The sequence below is a fragment of the Trachypithecus francoisi genome, unplaced genomic scaffold, assembly GCF_009764315.1.
Source record: "Trachypithecus francoisi isolate TF-2019V2 unplaced genomic scaffold, Tfra_2.0 Lachesis_group6, whole genome shotgun sequence".
Lineage (NCBI taxonomy): Eukaryota > Metazoa > Chordata > Mammalia > Primates > Cercopithecidae > Trachypithecus > Trachypithecus francoisi.
In genome coordinates this window covers 9,699,699-9,726,312 of record NW_022681471.1, presented here as the reverse complement: position 1 = coordinate 9,726,312, position 26,614 = coordinate 9,699,699, and the positions used below count along the sequence as shown (strand labels likewise).

The 26,614-nt window shown below is 37.0% G+C and overlaps 1 protein-coding gene across 1 annotated transcript in view; it reads right to left on the bottom strand.

Annotated features, from left to right (window-relative positions):
* Positions 1–26,614, bottom strand: part of ATP11C (ATPase phospholipid transporting 11C) — a 218,588-nt gene that overhangs the window by 13,751 nt on the left and 178,223 nt on the right. Inside the window, 7 exon segments of the mRNA XM_033200856.1 lie at positions 910–1,013; positions 3,455–3,520; positions 5,633–5,768; positions 10,253–10,380; positions 18,074–18,133; positions 22,215–22,360; positions 23,562–23,664. Coding sequence (XP_033056747.1) covers positions 910–1,013; positions 3,455–3,520; positions 5,633–5,768; positions 10,253–10,380; positions 18,074–18,133; positions 22,215–22,360; positions 23,562–23,664 — 743 coding nt within the window.

Below are 26,614 nucleotides of genomic sequence, written 5' to 3'. Positions count from 1 at the left end.
AATCATTTTGTATGTAAGATTTTGCTCACAGCAATGAAAACATGTATTCCTGAAATCTTACCCTATGGCTTGCCCTAGCCATGATCTCTGCTGCTGGCATCCTTGTCAGGGGAAGCCATTGACTAAAAAAAACAACTCTGACATTTAAAACCAAAATATATGTTTTTGGGAGTAAAGAAAGGAGATGCAAATATATAACTCTCCCAATCACAGCTTATGTGTCCCTCACTGGACTCTACTCTCCTTGAGTACAGTCCAGTCATCTCTCTATCCCATAGAGTCCCAAGCACAAAACTGATTCTGAACAAACATCTATTGAACCAAGATGAACTAAATGAACTTTAAGGACAAGTTGCAGAGTCTGCCTTTCTACATCTTCCCACCTCCACCAAAACAGTGAGATAGTGATTTCAAAATATAACCCTCTGAGTATTAAGTAGTATATATCCTATACCTTGAGCACACCTGTAGTAACATGAATCATGGTTATACACTATAAGAGAAAACAAGGGTCCAAATGGACAATAATGTATCTGTTGGCCAACATATCAGGTAGAAACTTCACAGGATGAGTTATTTCCTCTGAAAATCACATGAGAGGTTGTGCTGAAAAACTACAGTTTCACTAAAGAGATGTTTACAAACCTTCAAATAGAAAGAGTTGGACAGGGGCTACCAAAGGGAGGTCTTCTGAGTGATTCGTGCAGTCTATATACTTGTATTTAAAATCTTACCCGAAATTAGTAGCACTACCAGCTAACAAGTAACCTTCAGGCCATTAATATTAAAGACGTGTCATCTTATACAATTAAAATTTTAAAAGTATAATGAATGCTTACATATATAGTGTACATACACATGTGTCTACTTTGTTATTTACAGACTGCTCACATATGTACAATTGCTTACCAAATAATTCCTCCCCAGAAGAATGAGAAAAATACATAGAAGGCTAAAGAACCCCAAATCACAAAGTGATTTATCCATGTCCAGAATCGGGTATCCAAAGCAAGCTGAAAAGATAACAACACAAAAGGTTTCATGATGGTTACAAATTGCACCAGGCAATATGCTATAGTATCTAATAACTAGTACACAATGATACCTATGGAAGGAGCTAGCTTGCGCCAGGGATCCAGAGGAGAGTGGAACTAAAACAGAATCCGGGTTTTTCAAAGAACAAAGGTGAGAAACCTAAGCTCTGCCCTAAGGCCTCTAAACTCGAGTACAGGCTGGAGGTGTGATCAGGCTAAGTAGCTGGTAGGTGTAGGGCTGCAGATATCTCAGTACTGGGGAATGGGCAAGGAGTGAAGTAACCGTAATATCTAGGAGGCCCAAGCCCCAAGTCCTCAGGCAATGGCAGCCAGGAAGATGATGGCAAAAGGAGACCTAGCTGGTGAAGGCAGATACGCTGAAAAGAAGTAGGAGAGGGAAGGAGTGGCTAGGAAGGGTAGACAAACTACAAAACTTTTAAAGGTGTCGTGAAAGCTCAAACACAAGATGGGAGTCACTAAATGCAAAGCCTCTATACCCCTAACATCATGTAGCAATGAATCATGGGTTTGACTATATAGTGTATCTTTCCAATTGCAAAACCTCTATCTATTCCAATAAATTAATAAAATATTCAGTTAGATTTTAATCTCTTCATGTTTCTGCCAGGACCAATCACATTTTCAAATTGTGGCATCTGGAGTTTTCAACAAGTATGGTCTATTTCGCTTGCTTAAAACTTCTGGGTCACATGAGCTAATATCCAGAGCTGTTAATTTTTATAGAGGAGATGATGTCTCAGTTTTGTTACCTGCTGTGACACCATGGTCATCAGCTCTCTGTTATAGTTTCTCATTTATAAACAGGATGTTGATAACATTATTAATGTAGCTCAATCTTGAATTGCTACTCTTCTGGTTGTTAGGGAAAATACTAATATGAATCCAAAGATAATACTAATATTAATCCAAAGAGGAGGGAGTGGAAGTCTTTGAGATACACTTGAAAAACACTGTGAAGGCCATTTGGAAGCCCTGTGGCTATATGCAAGGCCAGGGGAAAAAAGGAGTGGGGAGGCATCCATTTCAAATTGTGATACTGTGAGACATAATAAAAACTGAAAAGTAGCATTTATTGAAATAAGCACCATCCTAAGTGCTTTATTCACTAAGTGAGTCCTCAAAAAACCCTAAGAAGGGTAGGTTCTACTTTTATCTTGACTTTATAGAAGAGGAAAGCGAGGCACAGAGAGGTAAAGTCACTTGCCCAAGGACACACAGCTAGTAAGTGGCTATATTAAGATGAATTGTAATGTCCTTTTAAGGTCCTAACATGTTACTGAAATAGATGAATAAAGCAAAACATATGTTAGCTCTATCTGGTATGAGAAATAAACCATGAACAAAATTTAGAGGGAAAGTTGAGAGAGATCCTTTGACAATTATACTTCTGAATTCTGCTTCTAACCCCTGGACATGCTGGAATTCATTTAAAGGTATTTATTCATGGACCCCATGTGCGGTATTTATTATTGGAATGATAAAAATAAAAATAATTTGAATTATGCTTTCAACTGTAAGAGATTCCCAAATCATGGGCCTCAAGGGTAGCATTCAGTGTGGCTTCACAGCATTATCACATGGCTACATGTCAATGCCAATGATTTTGCCAAAATTACCTCCTGCATTATATTCTTAGGCACTTTACCACTAACATGGGTAAATTTTAGCGATGAATACATTTTATATTTTTTATATTTATATATATATTATTTTTATATTTATTTTTAAATTAAATATATGTATCTATATAAATAGAGACACGGTCTCACTATGTTGCCCAGGCTGGTCTTGAACTCCTGGGCTCAAGTGATCTGCCTGTCTTGGTCGCCCAAAGTGCTGGGATTATAGGCGTAAGCTACCAACCTGGTCATCAGTGATGAATACATTTTATAAGATTTCACTACTACCAAGCCCTTTTTCACATATTATCTTGCTCACATATACTTATTTGAGGCCTGGGGTTCATAAACAGATGTATAATTTTTAGAAGATTCAAGTACTTAACATAATTACACACACACACAGACTCTCACTCTCTCTCTCTCTCTTGCTCTCTCTCTCGCTCTCACCCACAGCCTGTTTATATGCCACTTATCATAACGCCTTAAAAATAGCAATAAAGAAGAAACAGATTTTCAACATAAGTATGGTGTTTGAATTTTTTTTTAAGTAAAACAAAATAAAGAGGATTATGATATACTGGGAAAAAAATGATCAAAAATAGTATACGAATACCCAAATCCCTAGCATCATACACATTTTAGTAAGTATTAAGGCACATACTTGAATAACAACCCATAACAAAAAATAAAGGAGACCAAAAAATGGTATATTAGGATAAGACAAGAAAGTACTACAAAAACAGTATTAAAAAATATATGAATAAGTAAAAATCTAACCTTCAGGGTTACAGTGAATACTAAGACTGTAAAAACAATGGTTCCAAAAGTCCAGTTTCCGTATACCTGAAAAACATTTAATAATTACATGTATCATGTATACACAAGTATTATCTTAGTATTTTTTTCATTTAAAAAAAAAAGCCAAGTTTAATCCTGTGTATAAGTGCCAAATATTTTTGTATGAATTGTTTAGGGAACAGCTAGTCAGTAAGATCAGCCACAATGCCAGATTTTCCTGGGATCCAATTTTCACAAACAGGTACACCACGCCTGTGGTTGGTAGGATTTATTTCTATTACTCCATGCAGCATTAAACAGGGAACTCACTAGTGTGATAAAGGCCAAAGAAAGCAACTACTCTAATAGCAGCAGTGTTCATCAAAACAAGTCATTTGGATGATTCATGTCTCTAAGAATTTGATATGGGATTTTCCTATAATATAGAATTAAACCCCTCAAATGAGCAATAATTTGTAGACAAATGGATTCACATTTTTAAATGAGTCTAATTTTTCTGGTTGTAAATACAAGAGCTATCAGCATGTGCACATCAAAAAAAAAAAAAAAAAAAAAAGCAGATACCATGTATAAATCCAAATGATGGCAATGAATGGCACATATGCTTACCAAATGCTGTCAAGATCTGAATGCGTAACATTAAAACAGAAAATGAGATGTAAAAGGCTTTTTCAAAAAAATAAAAACAAAAATTAAGGTTAATAGAAGCAAAAAAAAAAAGGATTCACTCAAATCATACATGAGTGTTACGTTTTCTTGCTAGTAGTAATTCATACACTTACTGTAATTTCAGCAAACATTTAGAGGGAAGGTGACATATACAGTAAAACCTTATTAATTTGGACTTTATGAACTCAAAATGGGTAATGAATTAAACAAACACTTAACTGATGCTCTCATGCACCACCTGGAAAGTTGGCTGAGCAAATGAATCATACTGACTATAGGAGAGTATCTGCCTACTTTGGAGCAAACTCCTTTTAAGCAGTAGCCAGTTACATAAAATCTGTCTGCCAAATAAAACTAAAATAAAAAGTGAAAGTCGCACAATCAGTTACAAACCTGAAGAGGCCAGGAAATCATAAAATCAAATCCATTCTTCTTACCGATGGGCAAAGCTGACCTGGGAAACTGATGTGATTTTCTTAAGTACGCACAGGATTTATGAGGACACTCTCTTTGGCAAGTTCTACATGTGACTACTTTAAAGTAGATCTGTGTTTCCCCAACAAGTACTTTGTGATTAATAATTTTCATGGATTCATACTAAACTGATTTTTGTTAGTCCAAATTAGAGAGCTTTTGACTGTAGTGCCTAATTTTAAAGTACCGTTCAAATTCACTGAACCTATTACTTCTGTAACAGGTGTTACCAGGTTCCAGACATAGTGTCCTCAGTAAATCCTTTTTGAACCTTAGCTTTCCTTCACATTATGATTACAAACAATGAATGACCATAAAAGGAGAATCTCAGAAACAGCAAAGGAGAACTTAGTGAAAGCAGTATGCAAAGTAGTGTTTTTGTTTTCCTATGTATGGCTGCAGGAAGAAGGCCTCACCTGTCCCCCTCATCAGTAATTTTCTCCTAGAGTACAGCCAGGGCAAAATTATCCCAGTGCAACTGCCGAATGAGATAGTCATGTTCTGGGAAGACATTGGCAGGAGCAGAGTAGCCTTTCTGGAGAATACTGTGCTTCCACTGGGAAGAGGAGGGAGAGAAGACAATTCCTCTCTTCACCTACTGGGCAAACACTCCAAAGATATGGCAGCTACCCACTTCAGTTCCAAGCATAGAAGGCCACTGTAAGTAAGAACTGAATGCAGCCGGGCTTTACTTTAAAATGGGAAAAACCTTTCTCACATCAAAGAGCGGAAGTCTGAAGTCCCAAGAACTCTGTTCATCTAGTAAAAATTGCAGCCAAGTTAAGGTTCCAGAAAGTTTGCACATAAACTCTCTAGTCAGCCATGCACACAGAAAGCGATTTCTTATTTCACTTCTATTGTTCTAAAGAAGCTGTGAGAACTAACTACTGTATCTTCAGAAAAAGTCTGTAAAATGATTACAGCTAGAGTATGTATATGACAGATCCGGTGCCTATGGGAAAAAGATAAGCCATGCTTATAATACCAAAAGATGTAATGACAGGTTCTTTTTACCTTTCCATTTTCTTCTAGGGATGCAGTCTGAAAAAGAAAGTAAGTCCCAAAGAAGAACACTGTCCCTTCAAAGGCAGCCAGAAATGTCCAATATAAGAACGGGCCCAACTGTAGCATGGCATTGCCAGAAATTTTCCTATTGAGAAATGGGGAGAAAAAACCATTAGCGAAACTTTTCATTTAAACATGCAGTGAAATGTCAAAGGTGGGCATGGAGTTTGACCCTGTTATAATGAAGGGGGCTACCCTTAATGGCCTGACAGATTTTTGGTAAAGGGTCAGACTGAGCCAAAAGCTGACCTTCACGCAATCATCTCCTGACTCAGCCACTGGAGTAAACTCTCTAAACTCTTCTAAATTTTTGGCCACTGACAACAATAACATCAACAATAATTTGCTTCCATTTAATGGTACTTATACGCCAGGAACTGGGTTCAGAGTTTTATAGACATTTATTTTCACCCACATAAAAACATGAGATAGGTATTACTACCACTCACCTTTGCTAATAATAAGGAGCCTCAGAAAGGTGTAACACAATGGTGCTCAAACTTTGATGCACTTTGGAATCCCCTGAGAATCGTTAAAAACTACTAATGCCTGGTTGCCATCTTCATTCTGATTTAACTGGCATAAGGTATAACCTGGAGGTCAGGATATTTTTAAAGCCCCCCAGCTGATTTCAATGTGCAGTATAGTCTGGGAACCACTAGTGGAGCAGCCGTGCCAAAGTTCACTTGGTAAGAGACTGAGTTAATATACAATCCTGGATTGACCTGACTTCAGAGCATATGCTCTCAACCAAGCTACCAAGCTTTCCAAGAACAATTAAGATATTTATTTTAATCAAGATTTATTCCTGGAAATTTAACCTTTTTTTTCTAGGTCTTACAGTGCCCTTTATATTTTTCCATCAAGTCAAATAACATGTCTGGAGTTGTATAATGATACTTTGATAAATGGGAGGTGGATAGATTAAGTTTAAATCTGTCAAAAATAGTACAACCTTCTCAGCACAAGTCAGAATGCTAAATAAGGCTACCAATTCTAATGGAGCAGAGCTGCAGAAAAAGATGGGTTGGTGCATGTGTTTCTTTTGGATTCTATTTCAAATTGCTCTTAACATTTAATAAATGGTATCTAATTACTCAAATAACATACTTGTTGCTAATACTACCAAGAATGTCACTGGGCTGTATCGAGTAAGAAACACCTTTGTAATGTAAATGCAACTGATCCTTGTTCAGTTGGTATTGAGTACCACGGGGTTTCGTGCACATGGCAATTATGCAACTTTTAACTACTAGGATTTCCAGGTGCATGCAGCGATCTGAAACTCAGGGTATGCTCTCTGTCCTAGAAAAATGGCAGAATGAGATAGCTGCTTCCCAGAAACAAGCTCTCCCCATAGCCAGTAAGTCATGTTTCCAAGGCAACTAGGAACCACAGGTAAGGTGCCTCTGTAAAGATCCTTACAGGCAGTGCCCAACAACTGCCAGCCAATGTGGCTTTTGACAGTCACTGACTTGGGCTGGAGAAGAAAGGGCAAAAGCAGGAAGTGGTTCCTGTCTTTACCGACCATCGATGGGAAGTACATCTCATTCAGTGGGGGAAAAGAGCAGGAGCAGCATGATATGTTGAATTATAGGTCAGGTTTTCTAGCTGCATTCGAATAAAGAAGATGTCAAAAATTCAGAATGGGGCAATCAACGTGAAGGAGAGCATGAGAGAGAATCAAGATGTAGGGAGAAGCTGATGAGCAGCACAGGCCTGAGCACCTCCATATTATGGTAAGCAGCAGGTATACCAGAACGCTTTCTTTTGCCTTTTAAAGCTGTAGAAGAAACAAATTACACCTGTTCCCTCTATAGAAAAACTACAGTTTATTTTTTAAATTTCTCTTAAAAATATAAAAACATCCAATTACGTCGTTTCACATCCAAGTGTTTGGTAATACTCAAGTCACTAAATCACCAAAGGTAAAATCTATAATACACTATTCAATGCCACTGCTAATATTAATTGGCATACTGTACAGAGAGCCATATAGGAAGACCAGGGCTTCGTGTTCACAAAGGAACAGAGTAAATAAACTACCTATAGTCTGGTGACAGGTCAAGAGCAGTGTCTTGTCAGAGCAGGCATTCACGGCTTGCAAGTATGAGGTCAAAAAGGAAAACTGGGCTGGGCACGGTGGCTCAAGGCTGTAATCCCAGCACTTTGGGAGGCCGAGATGGGCGGATCATGAAGTCAGGAGATCGAGACCACCCTGGCTAACACGGTGAAACTCCGTCTCTACTAAAAAATACAAAAAACTAGCCAGGCGAGGTGGCGGGCGCCTGTAGTCCCAGCTACTTGGGAGGCTGAGGCAGGAGAATGGCGTAAACCCGGGAGGCGGAGCTTGCAGTGAGCTGAGATCCGGCCACTGCACTCCAGCCCGGGCAACAGAGCGAGACTCCGTCTCAAAAAAAAAAAAAAAAAAAAAAAGGAAAGCTGCACTTTGGGCTCAGCAATAGATATGCCACGGCCTTTATTTTTGCATCAGATGTGGCAAGTCTATACAAAATTCAATAAATCATGACCTACACCTACAGCACAGTCACTAAAACCTTATGGAAACCCTTACGATATTTTGTACTCAACAGGTTTTTGCAGACTTTTGACATTCTTAATTTATATAAGTGCTCAGCAGAGCCCTGAAGGCTGGAGGAGGGTGTTAGAATAATAAGATTAATAGCTATCGTTGCTTGAAAACTTGTCAGGCGCTATTTTTTTAAGTTCTTTAATACATAGTAGCTCATTTATTCCTCACAAAACCGTTGTGATTAGGTGCTACTGTTGCCCATATATTACTGAAGATGAAATTTAGGCATATTGCAGTAACCTGCATAAGGTCACATGGTAAGTGGCAGAGGCTTTCAGCCCAGATGTTAGTCTGAGCTCTTGGTGGGACTGAATGGGGGGAATTCTTACTACTCCTCAAACCCCACTTCAACCAGAGCAACTGCACTATTGGGCTTCTCTTTAGAAGTTGTCTGGAAACAACTACAGTTAAAACAATGTTTTAAAACCACTGGCCTGCTAGAAAAAGCACTGGAAAGAGGGCTGAATTCTGATTTTCATGTTGCATCTGGTTGTACCCTGTGTCCTTAGGTAAGTCATTTCTGGGCCTGGTTCCTTATTTTCAAAAGGAGCATAGTAGGAGCTGATGCTTGTAAGATTTCTACCAAAGTTCTAATGATTCTCCTCCAGATCTAATTATGCATTTACAACAAATACAGGATCAGCAGAACATGTAAACACCATGAGGATACAATCAGCAAACTCTAGACTGGGAGAAATTTTACAACATAAATAATCTGGTTTTCTCCACAAATAAATTGCAAGGTTAACCTACACACTAAAAGAGACTCTGAAAGTATATAAACCAATTGCAATGTGCGGACCTTCTTTAGATCTTGATTCAAATAAGCATGCTATGAAAAAAATGAGTCAACTGGAGAAATGTGAACATTGACTATTTGACATTAAGGACTTAAGTGATAGGGTATTATTATTTTTAAAAATCCTTATCTTTAAGAGATGCATACTGAAATAACTGTTTTTGAAATGTGCTTCAAAATAAGCCTGTGATAGAGCAGACGGGGTTATCAGTGGAATAGGAAGGTCAAGGAATTGAGAGTTGTTGAAGCTAAGTGGTTAGGACAAGCTGAGTGGTTCAACAACTATTTACATTCATTCATTATATAAATAGCATTCTCTCTACTTTTATGTATGTCTGAACTTTTCTTAATAAAGACCTTTAAAATGATAAATTTTACAACTGTGTAATTCTAACAATTGCTAAACGTAAATTTATGAGTCATGCTGATTAAAAAAAAAAAAATCCCTTAATTTGTGTATCTTCATTTCATACAAATAAACTATCCAAACCTCTCTATTGCACTTGCTACCTACTATTTAGCAATGCTTACAATCTGCTGTAAATTAATATCTTTATCCTTAGCTGTAGGCTACAATTCTAAAAATCCAATTAAATCATAAGTTAAACACTGGGGCTAGTGCCAAGTCCCCCATCCACAGAGAAAAGCATCCGTTTTCAACTGACACAAAATGAATACAATGGCTTATGAGTCCATTATTTTCTTCAACAAAACAGTTTTAGAATGGACTGATAAAGGAGGGGTATGGGGTGGCTAATGCTATAGGCGCAGTTTACATGAGAAAGGGTAATATAACTTCATCAGTTCAATCTACAACAAGTAGGAATCAATATTCTAAACTACGGAAGATCTTTGTGTATGCTTTTTCTTTTCTTTGCAGTTAAAATATCATGTCTTCCCATGAGACACCAGAACACTATAACAATGTAGGTTTAAGTTTTAGGAATTAGTGACGCTGAACTAAATGTTTCACATATATTCAAGTACAGAACCCACACCTAGGAAATATGTCATTTTCCTGTTGAGCAGTCTGCTTTTAATAGCTAAAAATTCCAAAGAGAACCACATAATCACACCACAAACCAAGTGCATTGTTCTGCTTTCTTCCCATCTGCAGATAAAATGAAAACCACAACATTGAAAGTCTTAGGGGGTTTTAACTATATATTTAACTTACATATACAATCGGGGATCTGAGGTCAGAGTGTCAATGTTGATGTGCTGTTCCAGTAGACTATAGGCCAGGATGGGCAAGGATGTGAAGCAGATATTGTACATTGTAAGGTAAGCAGCATCATACAGTGGCTAAAATGAAAAACAACAAAGGAAAGAAAGAAATTTCATGTAACAATCATCTACAAGATGATATTTATGTATGAGGAAAACTTACTAGCTAAAATAAGAAACTTTTTTACAAGCTTTTGGTACTGGCAAAGGAAACTGTAAATAAGGTCACTGCCTAGTAACTATAAAAAAGAAACTAACATATTGTGATGAGTCACATTAATATACCTCCCCTTTAACAGAATATTATTCAGAATGTTTACATGCTATAAGTTGCATTTCTAATAGACATTAATAACCTTTCAAGGTTGCTTAGTAGCTAAAACTAGCTATTCAGGAGTTACTTCAGCAAAGACCATTAAGTATAAGTGAGGAATCCTTAGAGAAACTAAATATGGGCAGCAATCAGCCTGTGTCACAATGCTTTGGTTAATATTTTACATATTTTTGGTTAGTATTTTCAAGTCCAAATTGTGTCTTTTCTAACATCCTCTTCCTGAGAAGCCCCACAGTTTCTCATGGCGTGTGTTCTTCCTTCCTGAACTGAGTAATAAACCTAATTTGATCAACTACAAATGTGTTCCTGGTGGTCTTTGACTGGACAACTTGGACAATCTTGAGCTCCTATAACAGAACTTGGCATACAAAAAACAATCAATAAATACTAGATGAATAAATGAGTACAGATTGGAAGCTGTAACATTTGAAAAGGCCTGATCTGGTATTATAAATCTTCCTTTATTGAAAAAAATTTAAAGAATTCTATGAACCTCATTCTGATGAAAGTATTTACATCAGTATTTATCTACACAGTGCTAAAGATTGTCATATAAACATTTTCTGTGGCCTGAATAATTCCCCATACTCATATGTATTTTTCACATGTATAAATGTCCCTTAATAAAATGCATTTAACTATGATAAAAATTAACAAAATAATGTATTTTCAATCAATGGCTACTAAAGATAATTACTATCATAATGAAGACTGACTCCAAAAGGCTGGGAATTACTTGAATGGTGCATTGGTTAGTTTACTAGTTGACTTCAGAACATTTACTGAGTGCCTACCTAAACGACAAGTACTAGGGACAGAGATGATTCATCCCCTGTCCACCAGGGAGTTCAAATTCTAGATGGAGAGGCAGAATTGGGGAAACCCAGAGGAGGGGACTACAACTCTGGCTGGCAGGAGAGACAAAGCAAATGATAATGGACGCAACATTCTCCATGAAGTTAAAAGACACTTCCAACATACTTTCTATAAACAAAGATTTAAGCTCAACAAAGATATTCCGCTGAATTTAAAAGTACAAAAAAAGGTGTTGCATTCCTTTTTGTTTTCAAAGGAGAGGACTAGTCCGTGGCACATAACACCACACTTTCTTTAGAAACTACTCATTTTCACTAACAAGTACATTTTAAAAAGTACAACTCAGATTGACTGGTGTGTAATTTAGTCTTGAATTTCATTCAAACAAAAGAAGCATCAATCTACTTTTGTTTCACTATGATACTTTAAAATCACATGACCGATCATTGTAATTCTTAGGTACATAATTAGAAGAGACAGAATATCCCCAAAACAAACAGATATAGTTGATAATACTGTTTTTTTATGAAACCTGTTATAATGTTTTCGTTAAACAAAAGACATTTAGTATCCTAGTTTTGCTAAAGAAAGGGAAGCTTTTTGTGTAAAGAATCTGAACCCTGGTCCATTTCTACATTCTTCATAGTCTTCCTTGCAAGTTCCAGAGAATGCCTAATGTGCTTCTGGACTGAAAAAGACAGACTACTCATAGGCACTCCAAAGATGTTTGCAATAAAGGTTGCTACATTCAGCACTAGCACAAAACCAAAATCAAAAATAAAGATTTTGCATATCACATTACCTCCTGAACTCTCCTGGTACACTTTTACCTTCCTTTTACCTGGTATACTTTTCCTTAAGATGTCCACATTATTCCTTCCCTTACCTCCAGGTCTCTGCCCAAATGTCATCTCATCAGAGAGACCTTTTCAGATGTCTAAAACAGCAGCTCTCTCTCTCCTAGTCACACTCTATCCCTTTATTATGCTTTCTTTTTCCAATACAGCATATATCAGTACCCAACATAATATATTTGATTGTTGTCTTTCACCCTATCACTATACACTGCAAGTTTCATGGGGGGAAGAAGTTTGTTTTGATCACTGCAATATTCTCAGCACTTATCCTGGCACAAAGAGGGCAATCAAGAAATAGTGGCCAAATGAATGAACCTACCAGTTGAGCAACAGAAGGAGCCAAACATCAACTCCTATGGAACCATAAGCAGTTACGTAATCTAAGAAGACTGAAGACAATCCACGGTTTAAATCTCAGCTAGTTTTATAAGGAGTAAGTCCTTTTGCCCTAAAACTTGTGCTTGGTAAACATGTTTTAAAAGGATAATAAAGCAACAGACTCCTTTCAAAATGAAAACAGTATTTCCACCAGAACAAGCCAACTTCACCTTTAGCACACTGCTACACATTAGTTAAGAGAATTTCATATATTTTTAATACTTGCATTCATCCAAGAAAGTAAAGAATTAGCAACATTTTGCTCAATAGCAATTTGAATGTTCAAGAAAAACAGATTGATCAGAATTTACGAAACTCTCTAATACTATTAATTTTGAATACAAGAAGGTGATGGCACTTCCGAAAACTGAAAGATGCTTAATTTATAATGAAAGATGATCTGTTTAACTGGCACTACCGGGGGCTAATGACATGGCACTGATGTAAGAGACAGCATACCAAATAGTAAAGAGGCAAATTCAAGAGAAAAAGAACAATAATTCCCATTGAGAAGAATGCATTCTCTTAGAAATACTGCCCAAGAGACTTCAACTTCCTACTGGCAGTATGAGACAGATCACTGAGGCCAAAAATTAACAAAGATATTCAGGCCCTGAACTCAACATGTGAACAAATGGACCTAATAGACATCTACAGAACTCTCTACCCCCAAAACAACCGAATATACTTTCCTCTTATCGCCACATGGCACATACTCTAATATTAACCACACAATTGGACATTAACAATCCACAGCAAATTCCAAAAAACAAAAATCATACCAACCATACTCTCAAACCACAGTGTGATAAAAATAGAAATGAATACCAAGAAAATCACTCAAAACCATACAACATGGAAATTAAACAACCTGCTCCTGAATGATTTGGAGGTAAACAATGAAATTAAGGCAAAAGTCAAGAATTTCTTTAAAACTAATGAAGAACAAAGATACAACATACCAGAATCTCTGGGACACAGCTAAGTAAGTGTTAAGAGGGAAATTTATGGCACTAAACACCTACATCAAAAAGTTCAAAAGAAGGCCGAGCACAGTGGCTCAAGCCCGTAATCCCAGCAATTTGGGAGGCCAACATAGGCAGATCATTTGAGGTCAGGAGTTCAAGATCAGCCTGACCAACATGGTGAAACCCCATCTCTAATAAAATACAAAAATCAGCCAGGTGTGGTGACGGGCACCTGTAATCTCAGCTACTCAGGAGGCTGAGGCAGGAGAAATCACTCGAACACAGGAGTCGGAGGTGGCAGTGAGCCAAGATCACACCACTGCATTCCAGCCTGGGCGACAGAGCAAGACTCAGGAAAGGGAAGGGGAAGGGGAAGGGGAGTGGGAGGGGGAGGGGAGGGAAAGAAGGAAGGAAGGAAGGAAGGAAGGAAGGAAGGAGGAAGGAGCGAGGGAGGGAGGGAGGGAGGGAGGGAGGGAGGGAGAGAGAGAGAAATAAATCAAATTAACAACCCAACATCACAACTAGAGGAACTACAGAAACAAGAGCAAACCAACCCCAAAGCTAGAAGAAAACAAGAAATAACCAAAATCAGAGCTGAACTGAGGGAAACTGAGATGCAAAAAACCACATAAAAGACCAAGAAATCCAGGAGATGGTTATTTGAAAACATTTAATAATATATATAGACTACTAGCTGGACTAATAAAGAAAAAAAAGAGAAGATTCAAATAAACACAATCAGAAATGACAGAGCAGATGATACTACAGACACAACAGAAATAAAAATAACCCTCAGAGACTACTATGAACATTTCTATGCAAACAAACTAGAAAGCCTACAAGAAATGGTTAAATTTCTGGACATGGACAACCTCCCAAGACTGAACCAGTCAGAAAACCAAGGATTTCCTGAATCCCTCAAACGACCAATAATGACTTCCAAAACTGAAAGGTAATAAAAAGTCTACCAACCAAAAAAAAGCTCATGACCAGATGGAGTCACAGTCAAATTCTACCAGATATATAAAGAAGATCTGTAGCATTCCTACTGAAACTATTCCAAAAAATTGAGGAGGAGGGACTCCTCCCTAAATCATTCTGAGGCCAGCATCATTCTGATACGAAAACTTTGGCACAGACACAACAACAACAACAAAAAGAAAAAAACTTCAGGCCAATATCCTTGATGGAGATAGATGCAAAAACACTTAACAAAATACTAGCAAACTGAATCCAGCAGCACATCACAAAGCTAATTCACCATGATCAAGCAGGCTTTATCACTAGAATGCAAGATTGGTTCAATATATGCCAATCAATAAATGTGATTTATCACATAAACAGAACTAAAAACAAAAGCCACATGATCATCTCAATAGATGCAGAAAAGGTTTTCAATAAAATCCATCATGTTAAAAAACTCTCAACAAACTAGGCATTGAAGGAACATTCTTCAAAATAATAAGAGCCATCTAAGAAAAACCCATAGCCGACATCACACTTAACAAGCAAAAGCTGGAAGCATTCCCTCAAAAACCAGAAGAAGAAAAGGATGCCCTCTCTCACCACTCCTATTTAACATAGTACTAGAAGTTCTAGCCAAAGCAATCGGGCAAGAAAAATAAATAAAAGGCATCCAAATAGGAAGATAGGAAGTCAAACTATCCCTGTTTGCAGACAATATGATTCTATATCTACAAAACCTCACAGCCTTGGCCCAAAAGCTACTTGACCTGTTAACTTCAGCAAAGTTTCAGGATACGAAAACAATGTACAAAAATCAGAAGCAATCCTATATACCAACAACATCCAAGCTGAGAGCCAAATCAGTAACATAATCCCATTCACAGTAGCCACAAAAATAATGAAATGCCTAGAAATACAGCTAACCAGCGAGGTGAAAGATCTTTAAAATGAAAATTGCAAAACACTGCTCAAAGAAATCAGAGATGACACAAACAAATGGAAAAATATTCCATGCTCTTGGACAGGAAGAATCAATATTGTTAAAATGGCCATACTGCCCAAAGCAATTTACAAGTTCAATGCAATTCCTATCAAACTACTAATTACATTCTTCACAGAATTAGAAACAAATATTTTAATATTCATATGGCACCAAAAAAGAGCCTGAATAGCCAAGGCAATCCTAAGCAAAAGGAACAAAGCTGGAGGCATTACATTACCTGACTTCAAACTATACTACAGGCTACAGTAACCAAAACAACATGGTACTGGTACAAAAACAGACATATATAAAACAATGGAACAGAACAGAGAGCCCGGAAATAAGGCCACATATCTACAACCACGTGATCTTCAACACAGCTGACACAAACAAGCAATGGGGAAAAGAATCCCTATTCAATAAATGGCACGGTATAACTTGCTAGCCACATGCAGAAGATTGAAACTGGACCCGTTTCTTATGCCATATACAAAAATCAACTCAAGATGCATTAAAGACTTAAATGTAAAACCTAAAACTATAATCACCCTGGAAGATAACCTAGGATATACCAGTCTGGACATAGGAGCTGGCAAAGATTTCATCACAAAGATGCTGAAGGCAATAGCAACAAAAACAAAAACTGACAAATGTTACCTAATTAAATAAAGAATTTCTGCATACAAGAAAATGACTATCAACAGAGTAAACTGACAACCTACAAAATGGGAGAAAATATTTGCAAATGCTGAATGTGACAAATGTCTAACACCCAACATCTATAAGGAACTTACATAAATTTATAAGCAAAAATCAAATCACCCCATTAAAAAGTGGGCAAAGGACAGGAACAGACACTTTTCAAAAGAAGACATACACGCAGCCAACAAGCATATGAAAAAATGCTCAACATCACTAATCATTAGAGAAATGCAAATCGAAACAAAAACGAGATACCATCTCATACCAGTCAGAATGGCTATTATTCAAAAGTCAAAAAAAAAACCAGATGCTTGCAAGGTTGCAGAGAAAAGGGAACACTTGTAGAATGCTGGTGAGAACGTAAATTAGCCATTGTGGAAAGCAGTGTGATGATTCCTCAAAGACCTTAAAACGGAATTACCATTCAACCCAGCAATCTCATTACTGGGTATATACCCAAAGGAATATAAATTATTCCACCATAAAGACACATACACATGTTTACTGCAGCACTCTTCATAATATCAAAGACTTGTAATCAACCTAAATTTCCATCAATGGTAGAATGGAAAAAGAAAATGTGGTTGGTACACATACACCGTGAAATACTATGCAAACATAAAAAAGAATAAGATCATGTCATTTGCAGCAACACGTATGGAGCTGGAAGCCATCATCCTAAGCAAACTAACACAGAAAGAGAAAACCAAATACAGCATGTTCTCACTTATAAGTGGGAGCTAAACAATGAGAACATATGGACACAAAGAAGGGAAAAAGACACTGGAGTCTACTTCAGGTGGAGAGTGAGAGGAGGGAGAGGATCAAAAAGCTACCTACCAGGTACTATACTTTTTACCTGGGTGACAAAATAAACTGAACACCAAACTCCTGTGGCATGAGTTTGCCAATATAACCTGCACATGCACTCCTGAACCTAAAAGTTAAAAAAAAAAAAAAAAAAAAATGCTGCCGAAGAATTAGAAAAAAATCACTTCCTACCAGGAGGAACCAAGAATACATAAGTGTATTCATAAGTGTACTTTGTATTCACAGAAGCGTATGTAAAGCTTGCCTTTGAATTTGGAAACTTAACACCTATGGCAATGTGGTAGCTCAATTTGGAAAAATCACTGAACTTCTCACAGATTAATTATAAAATTTCTGAATCACTGAGTATTATAGCTCCTGTATTTTGCTATACCTCCCATTAGAAGCAATGTCAAATCCATTACAGTTTTTAAAACAAAGATGCCTTGCCATCCTACCACTTATGTATCAAGTTAATATATAACATATTCCTTATGTAATACACATTCAGAAAACAACAGAAGGCAAAACAGCTATAGCTGCTTTACGTAATCCAAGGCTTTCTCTAGGAATCACAGGTTCTTGGCTAGCTTAAAGATCAATGCTTTTTCTATAAAACTAACCTGAGAGCCTGCAAAGTTGGGAGATTTCACCTGATGAAATATTAAACTATAACATTTTAGAATTATGAAACATTTTATACACTGATAAAAAGAAAAAATTCAAAATACTCTTTTTAATGTTATCACATCTCCAACAGGATGTACCAAAAGCATTTCAAAATGAAGGTAACAATAAGAAAGCTAGTAAAGCAAAGACATAAACATTTGCTATCGTCAAAACCAAGAGATCCTTTTACTTCGTATATACATCTCTCATCTCTATAAATCTAATATATAAGGGTAATTTATTAACAGCAAATGTAAACTACATTATAACGATAACTTGGGAAACAAACCTGTTGTGAGAATCCACAGAAGAACTGGTACAAAAACTGTGGCAAAATGAAACAAAGGTTCTGAAAAAAAAAAAATGAAGACAAGGATTAACATTTTCACTTAATCAACTTGCTAAACTAAAATGGGAAACTATATTCCAAATAGTTTATAATTATTCCTAAATCCTTCTAATGTCAGAATGCAATAAACCTCTATTCCACAGACATAAGGAAACAACTAAAAAAATGATTAATTCATATTAAGGCCAACTTTTGCCCTATCAAGGTAGAAGAGGATCTTATTTACTTTATGAGAATCTGTTGCTATCCTTCTTCCAGGAAATAAATGAGCTCATCCAATATAAACACCTAATGACACTGTATCTTTAACACCAATTAGATTTGCAAACCATATAGTAGACTGATAATGCTGCAAGTGTACATTTAAAGTCAATTAATGCCAATAAATAGTTGGGAAATTATTATAGATTATGTTGACACTAACAATATCAACTAATGCTTTAATGCCTTTATTACTATCTCCTCAAACAATCAACATCATTATTGAGCATCTACTACACACAAAGATGGCACACAGATGATACCAAAAAAAGAGTCAACTTCTTTTTCCTAAGTCAGGGACCCCCTTCCCCTCCCCTGAGGATGCACAGCAGGAGGTGAGCGGCAGGCAAGTGAGCGTTAGGGCCTGAGATCCCTGGTGCCAAAAAGGCTGGGGACCACTGTCCTAAGGGACATATTGTTTAATTTGAGAAATAGTAAAAAGACAAGCAGAAAAGAAACACAAGCTGGGAATTCATAAGGTAGTAAAAGTTACTAAGTGTGATTATAAAATACTGAAATTAATGTCTTTAAGCAAAACTACCAGGACTAGAATTTTCAAATAAGTGCTATTCTTCAAAGCAGGCTGTGAGCTTCTTTGCTGTTACTTGTTCATGATGTCTCTGAACTTCTCTTCGAGAAGCCCCTTCGAGAGCCCACTTTCCAGTCACGCCAGAAAACTAGTCTCCTCCCTTCTGTCAGCTAATGCTCCAGAATTAGCTCTAGGAGACTTGAGACTGTTTTTAAAAATTAAATGCAACCCCAAAGGATGAACATCTACCACAGCTGAGGATATTTAGATCAATGTACTACTGGCTCTGGAGGATGTTTCTAAAGAAATGAGCTCAACATGTTTTGAATCACCCCTGCAGCATGAGTCAGAGCTCCCAAGGTCATCACCTGGAAAAGCAACACTCATTTGTACATTATCAGTTCTGGTACAATGCAAAATATAGTCCATAGTATTTCTAGAGTCACAGTTTATGAAAAAAATAAGTGTTCTGAGGTTGAAGCAGGTAGAGCTCAGTGGGGATCACGGGGCTGCTTCATGACAAGGGAGAGTGGGTATCTACCTCACCCACCAGAATGTAATTTTCATGAGAACAGGGACACTGCCTGTCTTACACCATGGTGTATCCTCAAGCACCTAAAACAGGCCTTGGCACATAGTAACACATTTAAAATATATTTGTTGACTGATTGAATAAAGAAGTTAGAACCTGAACTATGAATAAACAGGACATGTTGATGGCAGGAACCAAGGCAAGAATGTATGTATTTTAAACTTATATGGTAAGACAGGGTCACACTGCGGGGTGCATTAAAAGCCAGACTAAAGCTGAGACAATGGAGAGTAAAGTTTCTAAGGGACAAGTTGAAAAGTGGCATTCTTTAAACACGAATCTAGCTGAATTATGTAAGGAGGATTAAATGGAGAAACAGAAAGTAGGAAGACCTGTCACTGAAGTACTCCAGGAGTGGGCAACAACAATTTGAAGACAATGGCGAGAGGCCAGAAAGCCCTCTTAGCTCAGCCAAATAGAGTTGAAAATTTTAGAAATCCTCTTGGCACAAAAGATAGTAATAAAAAAGAAATACTGCTGAGTCAGTAACCAAGATGATAATGAGCTTAGAGACACTAACGAAGACAGAGAATATAATCTACATAAATAACCACCGGTCAACATTTGCCATTTTAACGCTTGTTTTGTTCTCCTTAACAGAGCATTCCTTCCATCTGGTGGCAGTTGCTTAAATTGCAGGCCAAAACTCAAAAGAGGCAAAATAAGCCTCTGGAATAGGTTCAGATTACTAGGCAGATCTGAATGACAAATTTTCAAGGGATCTCCTGCTAGGTGGAGGTCAAGAGAGAATAACTCTTTATTTCCATGAGCTACTGTTACTGGGTGCAAGGCCCAAAAGACCCTACCTGTGACACATAAAAAGTCCTGGATTTGGAGTAAATGAGTCTATGGTGGAACATCGCTTCCTGGATGGAAAGCCAAAGGCAAGTTATATCATCTCTCTGAGCTCTACTTTCCATGTATCTTAAATGGAGGTAACACTACTTGCCTCATAGGATGTTTGTGAGGATTACATTTTTTAAAAAGTGATTTTGTGAACTCACAAAATACCTTACACATACTGGGTTACCATCATTATCATCATCTTCCTCCTCCACAGTGTTTGGCCTGGCTACCAGCAAATACCGGCTAGCAGGGTCTTAGAAAATTTGTGAAACTGGGTTCATAGTTTTATAAATAAATATTTTCTTTAAATATAAAGTTAGTAAGAAAGACCTAGAGTTGACTATAGACAACTGACACACAAAATCAGGTGCTGAGCTTTAACTCTTATAAAATACAGGGTATGAAATTCAAATATGACTACTTGAATCATATACTAAATACTGTATGATTCGAGTAGTTGGAAGATGCACTAAATACTCTATCTACAAACTAGAATCTAATTCAGAAATTTAGTAAATTCTATTCCCTGGTAGACAATAACAGGTATGCAGACTCAGTCTAATGTATACACTAATGCTTCATGATAAAAGGAAACCAAGGTATTGTTGAGGAAACTACTTCAGTGTCCAATATTGGGGATTTGCGATGTTGCACAATTATGTTTTGGAAGAATATTAAATTGGGTGAGAAAAATGTTCACAATATAAATTAAGTGAAAAAGGCAAAGTGCAAAGCAATATCTATTATACCAACAGGTACAAGGTTTCTTTTGGGAATGAGAGAAATGTTTTAGAATTAGACAATGATGATGGTTGCACATCATAGTGAACACACTATAGTCATTGAATTATAAACTTTAAAATGGTGAATTTTAGGCCAAGTGTGGTGGCTCAAGCCTGTAATCCCAGCACTTTGAGAGGCTGAGGGGGGCAGATCACTTGAGGTCAGGAGTTCGAGGCCAGCCTGGCCAACATGGTGAAACCTTGTCTCTATTAAAAACACAAAAATCAGCCAGGTGTGGTGGCAAGGGCTTGTAATCCCAGCTACTCGAGAAACTGAGGCATGAGCATCATTTGAACACAGGACACAAAGGCTACAGTGAGCCAAGATCACACCACTGCACTCCAGCCTGGGCAACAGAGACAGACTGTCTTTAAGAAAATGTTTCTTTAAAAAAGGTGAATTTTGTTAAATTATGTCTCAAAAAAATTTTAAAAGCCCATATGTAGTGTATAGTGTACAAAAGTACAAAAAAAAAAATACATATATACATTAATTTGTATAGAAAAAAGACCAGCAAGGTCACATATCAAAATGTTACCAGTGGTTCTCTTGGTTGGCATGCTTATAGACAATTTATAAATGACTGCAAAAATTTCATTTTAGAAAATTTTTATTTTTGTAGAGACAAGGTCTCATATTATTGCCCAGGCTGGTCTCAAAATCCTGACCTCAAGTGATACTCCCACCTTGGCCTCCCAAAGCACTAGGATTACAGGAATGAGCCACTAGAAAGCCAAAATGTTCTATTTTTTGACTGGTGTGATGGTTACATGGATGTATACAATTGGCAAAACTCATGGAACTGTACACTTTTGATGAATACACTTTATTGTATTTAATTTATATTTCAGTAAAGAGGGCTTAAAAATTCCTATCAAATAGTTCGCATCAAAAGGAATATCTGTTTTCTGATTCATCCAATAGATTACCTCTGCTTTGTTGACTGCAAATTTCAGTATGAGATAGCAAAAGCAGCATAAAAAAAAAAAAGGAAGAACAACAACATCATGACCAAGCTGAGTCAATGCTGGATTAAAAAGAAATTAAATTACATATATTTTATCACATACCTTATAGAAGAAGTACTGTACAAGGTGTGCTATTCTCACATAATATAGATGTCCATGAGCCAATAGCAGTTTCTTTAAGTGTTTAAACTTTGGAACAGAATAATCGCTATTCCTAGCTGCTTGGCGACCTTCTTTGCCTTTAATACCTAAAAGAGAATATCTCTATACAGTGAGCATTTTCTAGAATAAATGACTCCCTGATTTATTTTCATAGTTTCAACTTGGTTAAATGTTATAGTTCAATTCTATCATTTAGTTTTCCTTTTTTAAAAACCAAAAGAGCTTTCTTTAAGTGACACTGAGACTTACCAAATAATTAAGTTTAACTGGTAACTCCCTATTTGTAACACAGTATACAACAATTAAATAGAATCATTATTTCAATCATTACAAGGCAAAAATTATCTGAAGGAAAAAAGTCAACTTAAAAATTATTAAGTCACTCATTAAGGGCTAAATTGTGTATGACCCTAGACTAGGTGCTATATTAAGGCAACTCAGAAACCTGGGGTTTGTGATCTAAGGGGCTCAATGAGAAGACGGTGGAATTCTTTCATGAATGAAACCCTGACTAGCAGCGCAAGGGTTCTATGAGCTCGAGCAGCTTTAGGCCATTTGACACTTGGATAACCAATGAGTAGAACTTAAAAGTTGCACAATAAATAGGAATACTTCCAAATGAAAAGAACAATTTGGGAATCTAAACTGCAGTACAATAATTCCCAAGATACGAATTCCATATCTGGTCCCACCACCCTGCCAAAACAAACAAACTAGGTAACTAACTTGCTGGGGAGTTAGCTGTGCTGCCTAATAGCAACCAGAGAATGAAAAAGTGATACAGGTGGTGGAAAAGCTGTTATTGCATGTCAATATATAAATTCAACACTACAGCCCAAACCATCCATTAATACTGCCATGTTGAAAAACAGCCAACCAATGATCATTTCTTAGCCCCAAACAGTTGAGGTCTCAAAAGATATAATACAGCAACATAAGAAGGCAGTCTGGTCAGGCGCAGAAAAACAATAAAAATTTCACGCATGCTGTCAAAGTAAGAGCTAAACAATCAATTGTGCTGCCAGTAGCTTTGGGAAATTCACTCTACTTGGCTAACTGAAAAACATCCTTTAACTTTGTTACATTGCTACATTTCTACCACAGGGTAGGACCTTGGGATGGACATGTTGCATGATCAGATGAGGCATTCATTTAATTAACAATTTTCATTCCAAAATTCAAATTCAAGATGAGCAACCAAAACAGCCACTCTAGAATGTAAGACCACACTACCTAAAAGCAATACTGATACTTTTTACAGCTGCCATCTCATTAGATGTATCTTACCTATTCCCACATGGGATTCCAAGATCATACTAACATCATTGGCACCATCACCTATCGACAGAGTTATTGGGCTGCCTTTTAAATTCTTCACCATTCTGACAATCTAAATATTAAATACAAAAGAGGTATAAAAAAGGTCAAAGAAGAATGTAAGATTGGACTACTTTAGGGGTTTATGCCTCATTCACAATTGTAAATAGCAGCCTTGCAAACAGAAAGGTAGTTTGTGCATATACAGTCATCCCTCAGTATCCTTGGAGGATTGGTTCCAGGACGCTCGTAGATACCAAAATCCTCCTGTATACTTTAAATCATCTCTAGGTTACTTTTAATACCTAACTACAATGTAAACGCTATGTAAATAGTTGTCATACTGTATTGTTTTAAAACCTGTATTATTTTTATTGTTATACTGTTCATTGTTTTAGTTTTATTCTAATGTTTTCAATCCACAGTTGTTTGGATCTGTGGATGCAGGACCCATGGATACGGAGGGCCAACTGTAGTATGTATAATAGTGTCAAATTCACAGATGCAGAACAACACAGCCATTCAAAATGTAACACCAGCACCCACTTGTCCTAGTTCTGTGCATATATGAACTATCAAAAACTTTGCCTCTCATGCATATTAGAGGTCAATACATTTCCTTCTTTTGTCATTGCATCATGTGTTCTTTCAGATCAGATGTTGAATGTGTAACAGTAGAAGCCAGAAAGCTGATTTGGGGTAACACACATAGGGCCACCAGAACCAAGTAGGAAGTCAGTGAACAATATTTTTGGTTACTTGTTACTCTCTCCTCCCTGCTGACACTCTCACCTTCCCTAGGAGCACATCAACACTTATTCCAACTTACCTAATGTTAAATTCTTGCACCTATCTGGCTGCCAACTAAACTTTAATAAATCTCTCACTGCTCAATATGGTCTGACCTCTCCTATGAGTAGCTGTATTTTAAAATAGGTGTACTAAAGGGGTTGACATTTGCAGAAAGATGCCCAAGATATGTGTGCAAAGGCCTGTCACTATTCCCTGAGTGTTTCTTCAAGATGTATAAATGATACTGTGTAGTTCAGGGACATGTTCATAACAGGTACTGAATAAAATGTTCATCCCTGGTATTAAAATACTTCTGCCTTGGGGTCTCCAAAAACCTCCTGGCAGAGTTTCTTGTAGGAAGTGTATTGGGTAATCAGCTGCCCTCCTACCCTATGTTTTAGATAATCACTGTTTGATGTGGCAAGCCACAAAACCCCTTGGAATCTAGCAGTTTAAAAAAACTTAAATAATTTAGTAGCTAAATAATGCTTTGCAAAAATACTGTCCTCACAATTGTTCTGACCAGTTAACATAAATAAAATCCATTTTCAACATAACTGGAGTGATTAAAAATAATTCATGAGACCAAGGCACCCTGCGGTTATTTCTTTAAATAGAATTCAATCAGGTTTTGGTTGTATTAAATAGTACAAAAAAACCCCACATCGAATTCCACTTCACACAAAAATGATGTGACTATGAAATGCCAGCTTCCCCCAATCCTTCCCCTCAACTTGGTTCTTCTTAAAAACTTTATAGAAGACTGTCAGAAATAACCTGTAAGTGAAAGAATAAAAGACAAAATTAAAGAACCCAAACTAAATTTGTTTTTAATAGGCTACAATAATGGTTAACTAAGTGCACCTGTTACACTGTGTGCAGTAACGATTTGCACCTCAAGGAAAAAATACGCAGCCAGGGAAGGTTTAGGGAAGGCAATAAAATTATCAAGGGTGACAGCTTCTGCATGAAAATATAGACTACAAAGAGTAAAACTCATCACTGTAGAAAGATAAAAGGATATACAATCATGGACCATAAAATCATGAAGGGATTTAGATTCGTAAACATAGACTTTTTCACTCAGCCCTAGGTCAACTGGATTAAGACCTCTTTAATCTCTAGGATAGCTTCATGAAAAAAAAAAATAATTTTACCAAAATAATACTATTTATTCATCAACTATAATAGCTTGCTTTACATTGTATACAGGAATGTGCTAAGAGCCAAAACAGATATAAGGTTTCATTACACACCCTTAAAAAGCATATAAATGAAGTAGTAGAGTTAGGTCATGAGTACAAGAATATTAGATAAGCAGATGAACAATACAAAGTAACAAAATGTAGCATCTGTGCAGGAATGCATGATATTGTCATTCACATAACAAGGCCTAGGATGCCAGAGAAGGGAGAAGACACCACATGACAGAGTGATCAGGAATTTTACAGAAGGAAGAGTGATTTGATGTAAATCATGAAATATTAGTATGACTCGCATAGATGACAAAGAAAGAAAGGAGTATTCCAGAGAAAGGGACTAGCATATCTAAGAGCACATAGCCAGATAAATACAGTAAATGCTGAGAGAATAGATCTGGCTTGCCCAGATCAACTGGAATTTTCATATAGGGGACACGGACAGAAATATCTGGAGCTAGTTCAACAGGGAGTGATATGAAAGTGGCAGCAGGATGTAGGAAGAACTGGAGGAAAGCAAGACTGTGGGCGAAGAGAGAAGTTAGGTGGCTAGTTCCAGGAGTTCAATGAGCTATTGAAAGGCCTGGCCCTGAAAGGTAATGAAAAGAAAGGAATAGACGGAAAAGACCATGTAATAAGAAATGGACAAAATTTAGTGACTAAGACTACAATGGAAGAGTAATGTATGTGGTATGTGGGAAGGCACACAGGTTTCAAGGTTTTGAATCTAGAAATCTGGAAGTACACTGAGGTCAGTCATAGAAAAAGAAGATGCCAAGGAAAATGATGGTTGGACTCTAGAGAAGTCAGATTTGGGGTGATAATGCCACACCCAAGAATACATGTTTGGGAAACAGGTGAAGAAGTAAAGTAGATCACCAAATACTTGGATTGGAGGTAGTGACTTGAATATCACCTACATGAACATGACAGCTAAGTATGTAACATCCTGCAAAAAATAACTATAGTGACAGAAATAAAACAGAATGAGGACTAAACCACAAGTGGTGGCATAATTAAGATGGAAGCAGC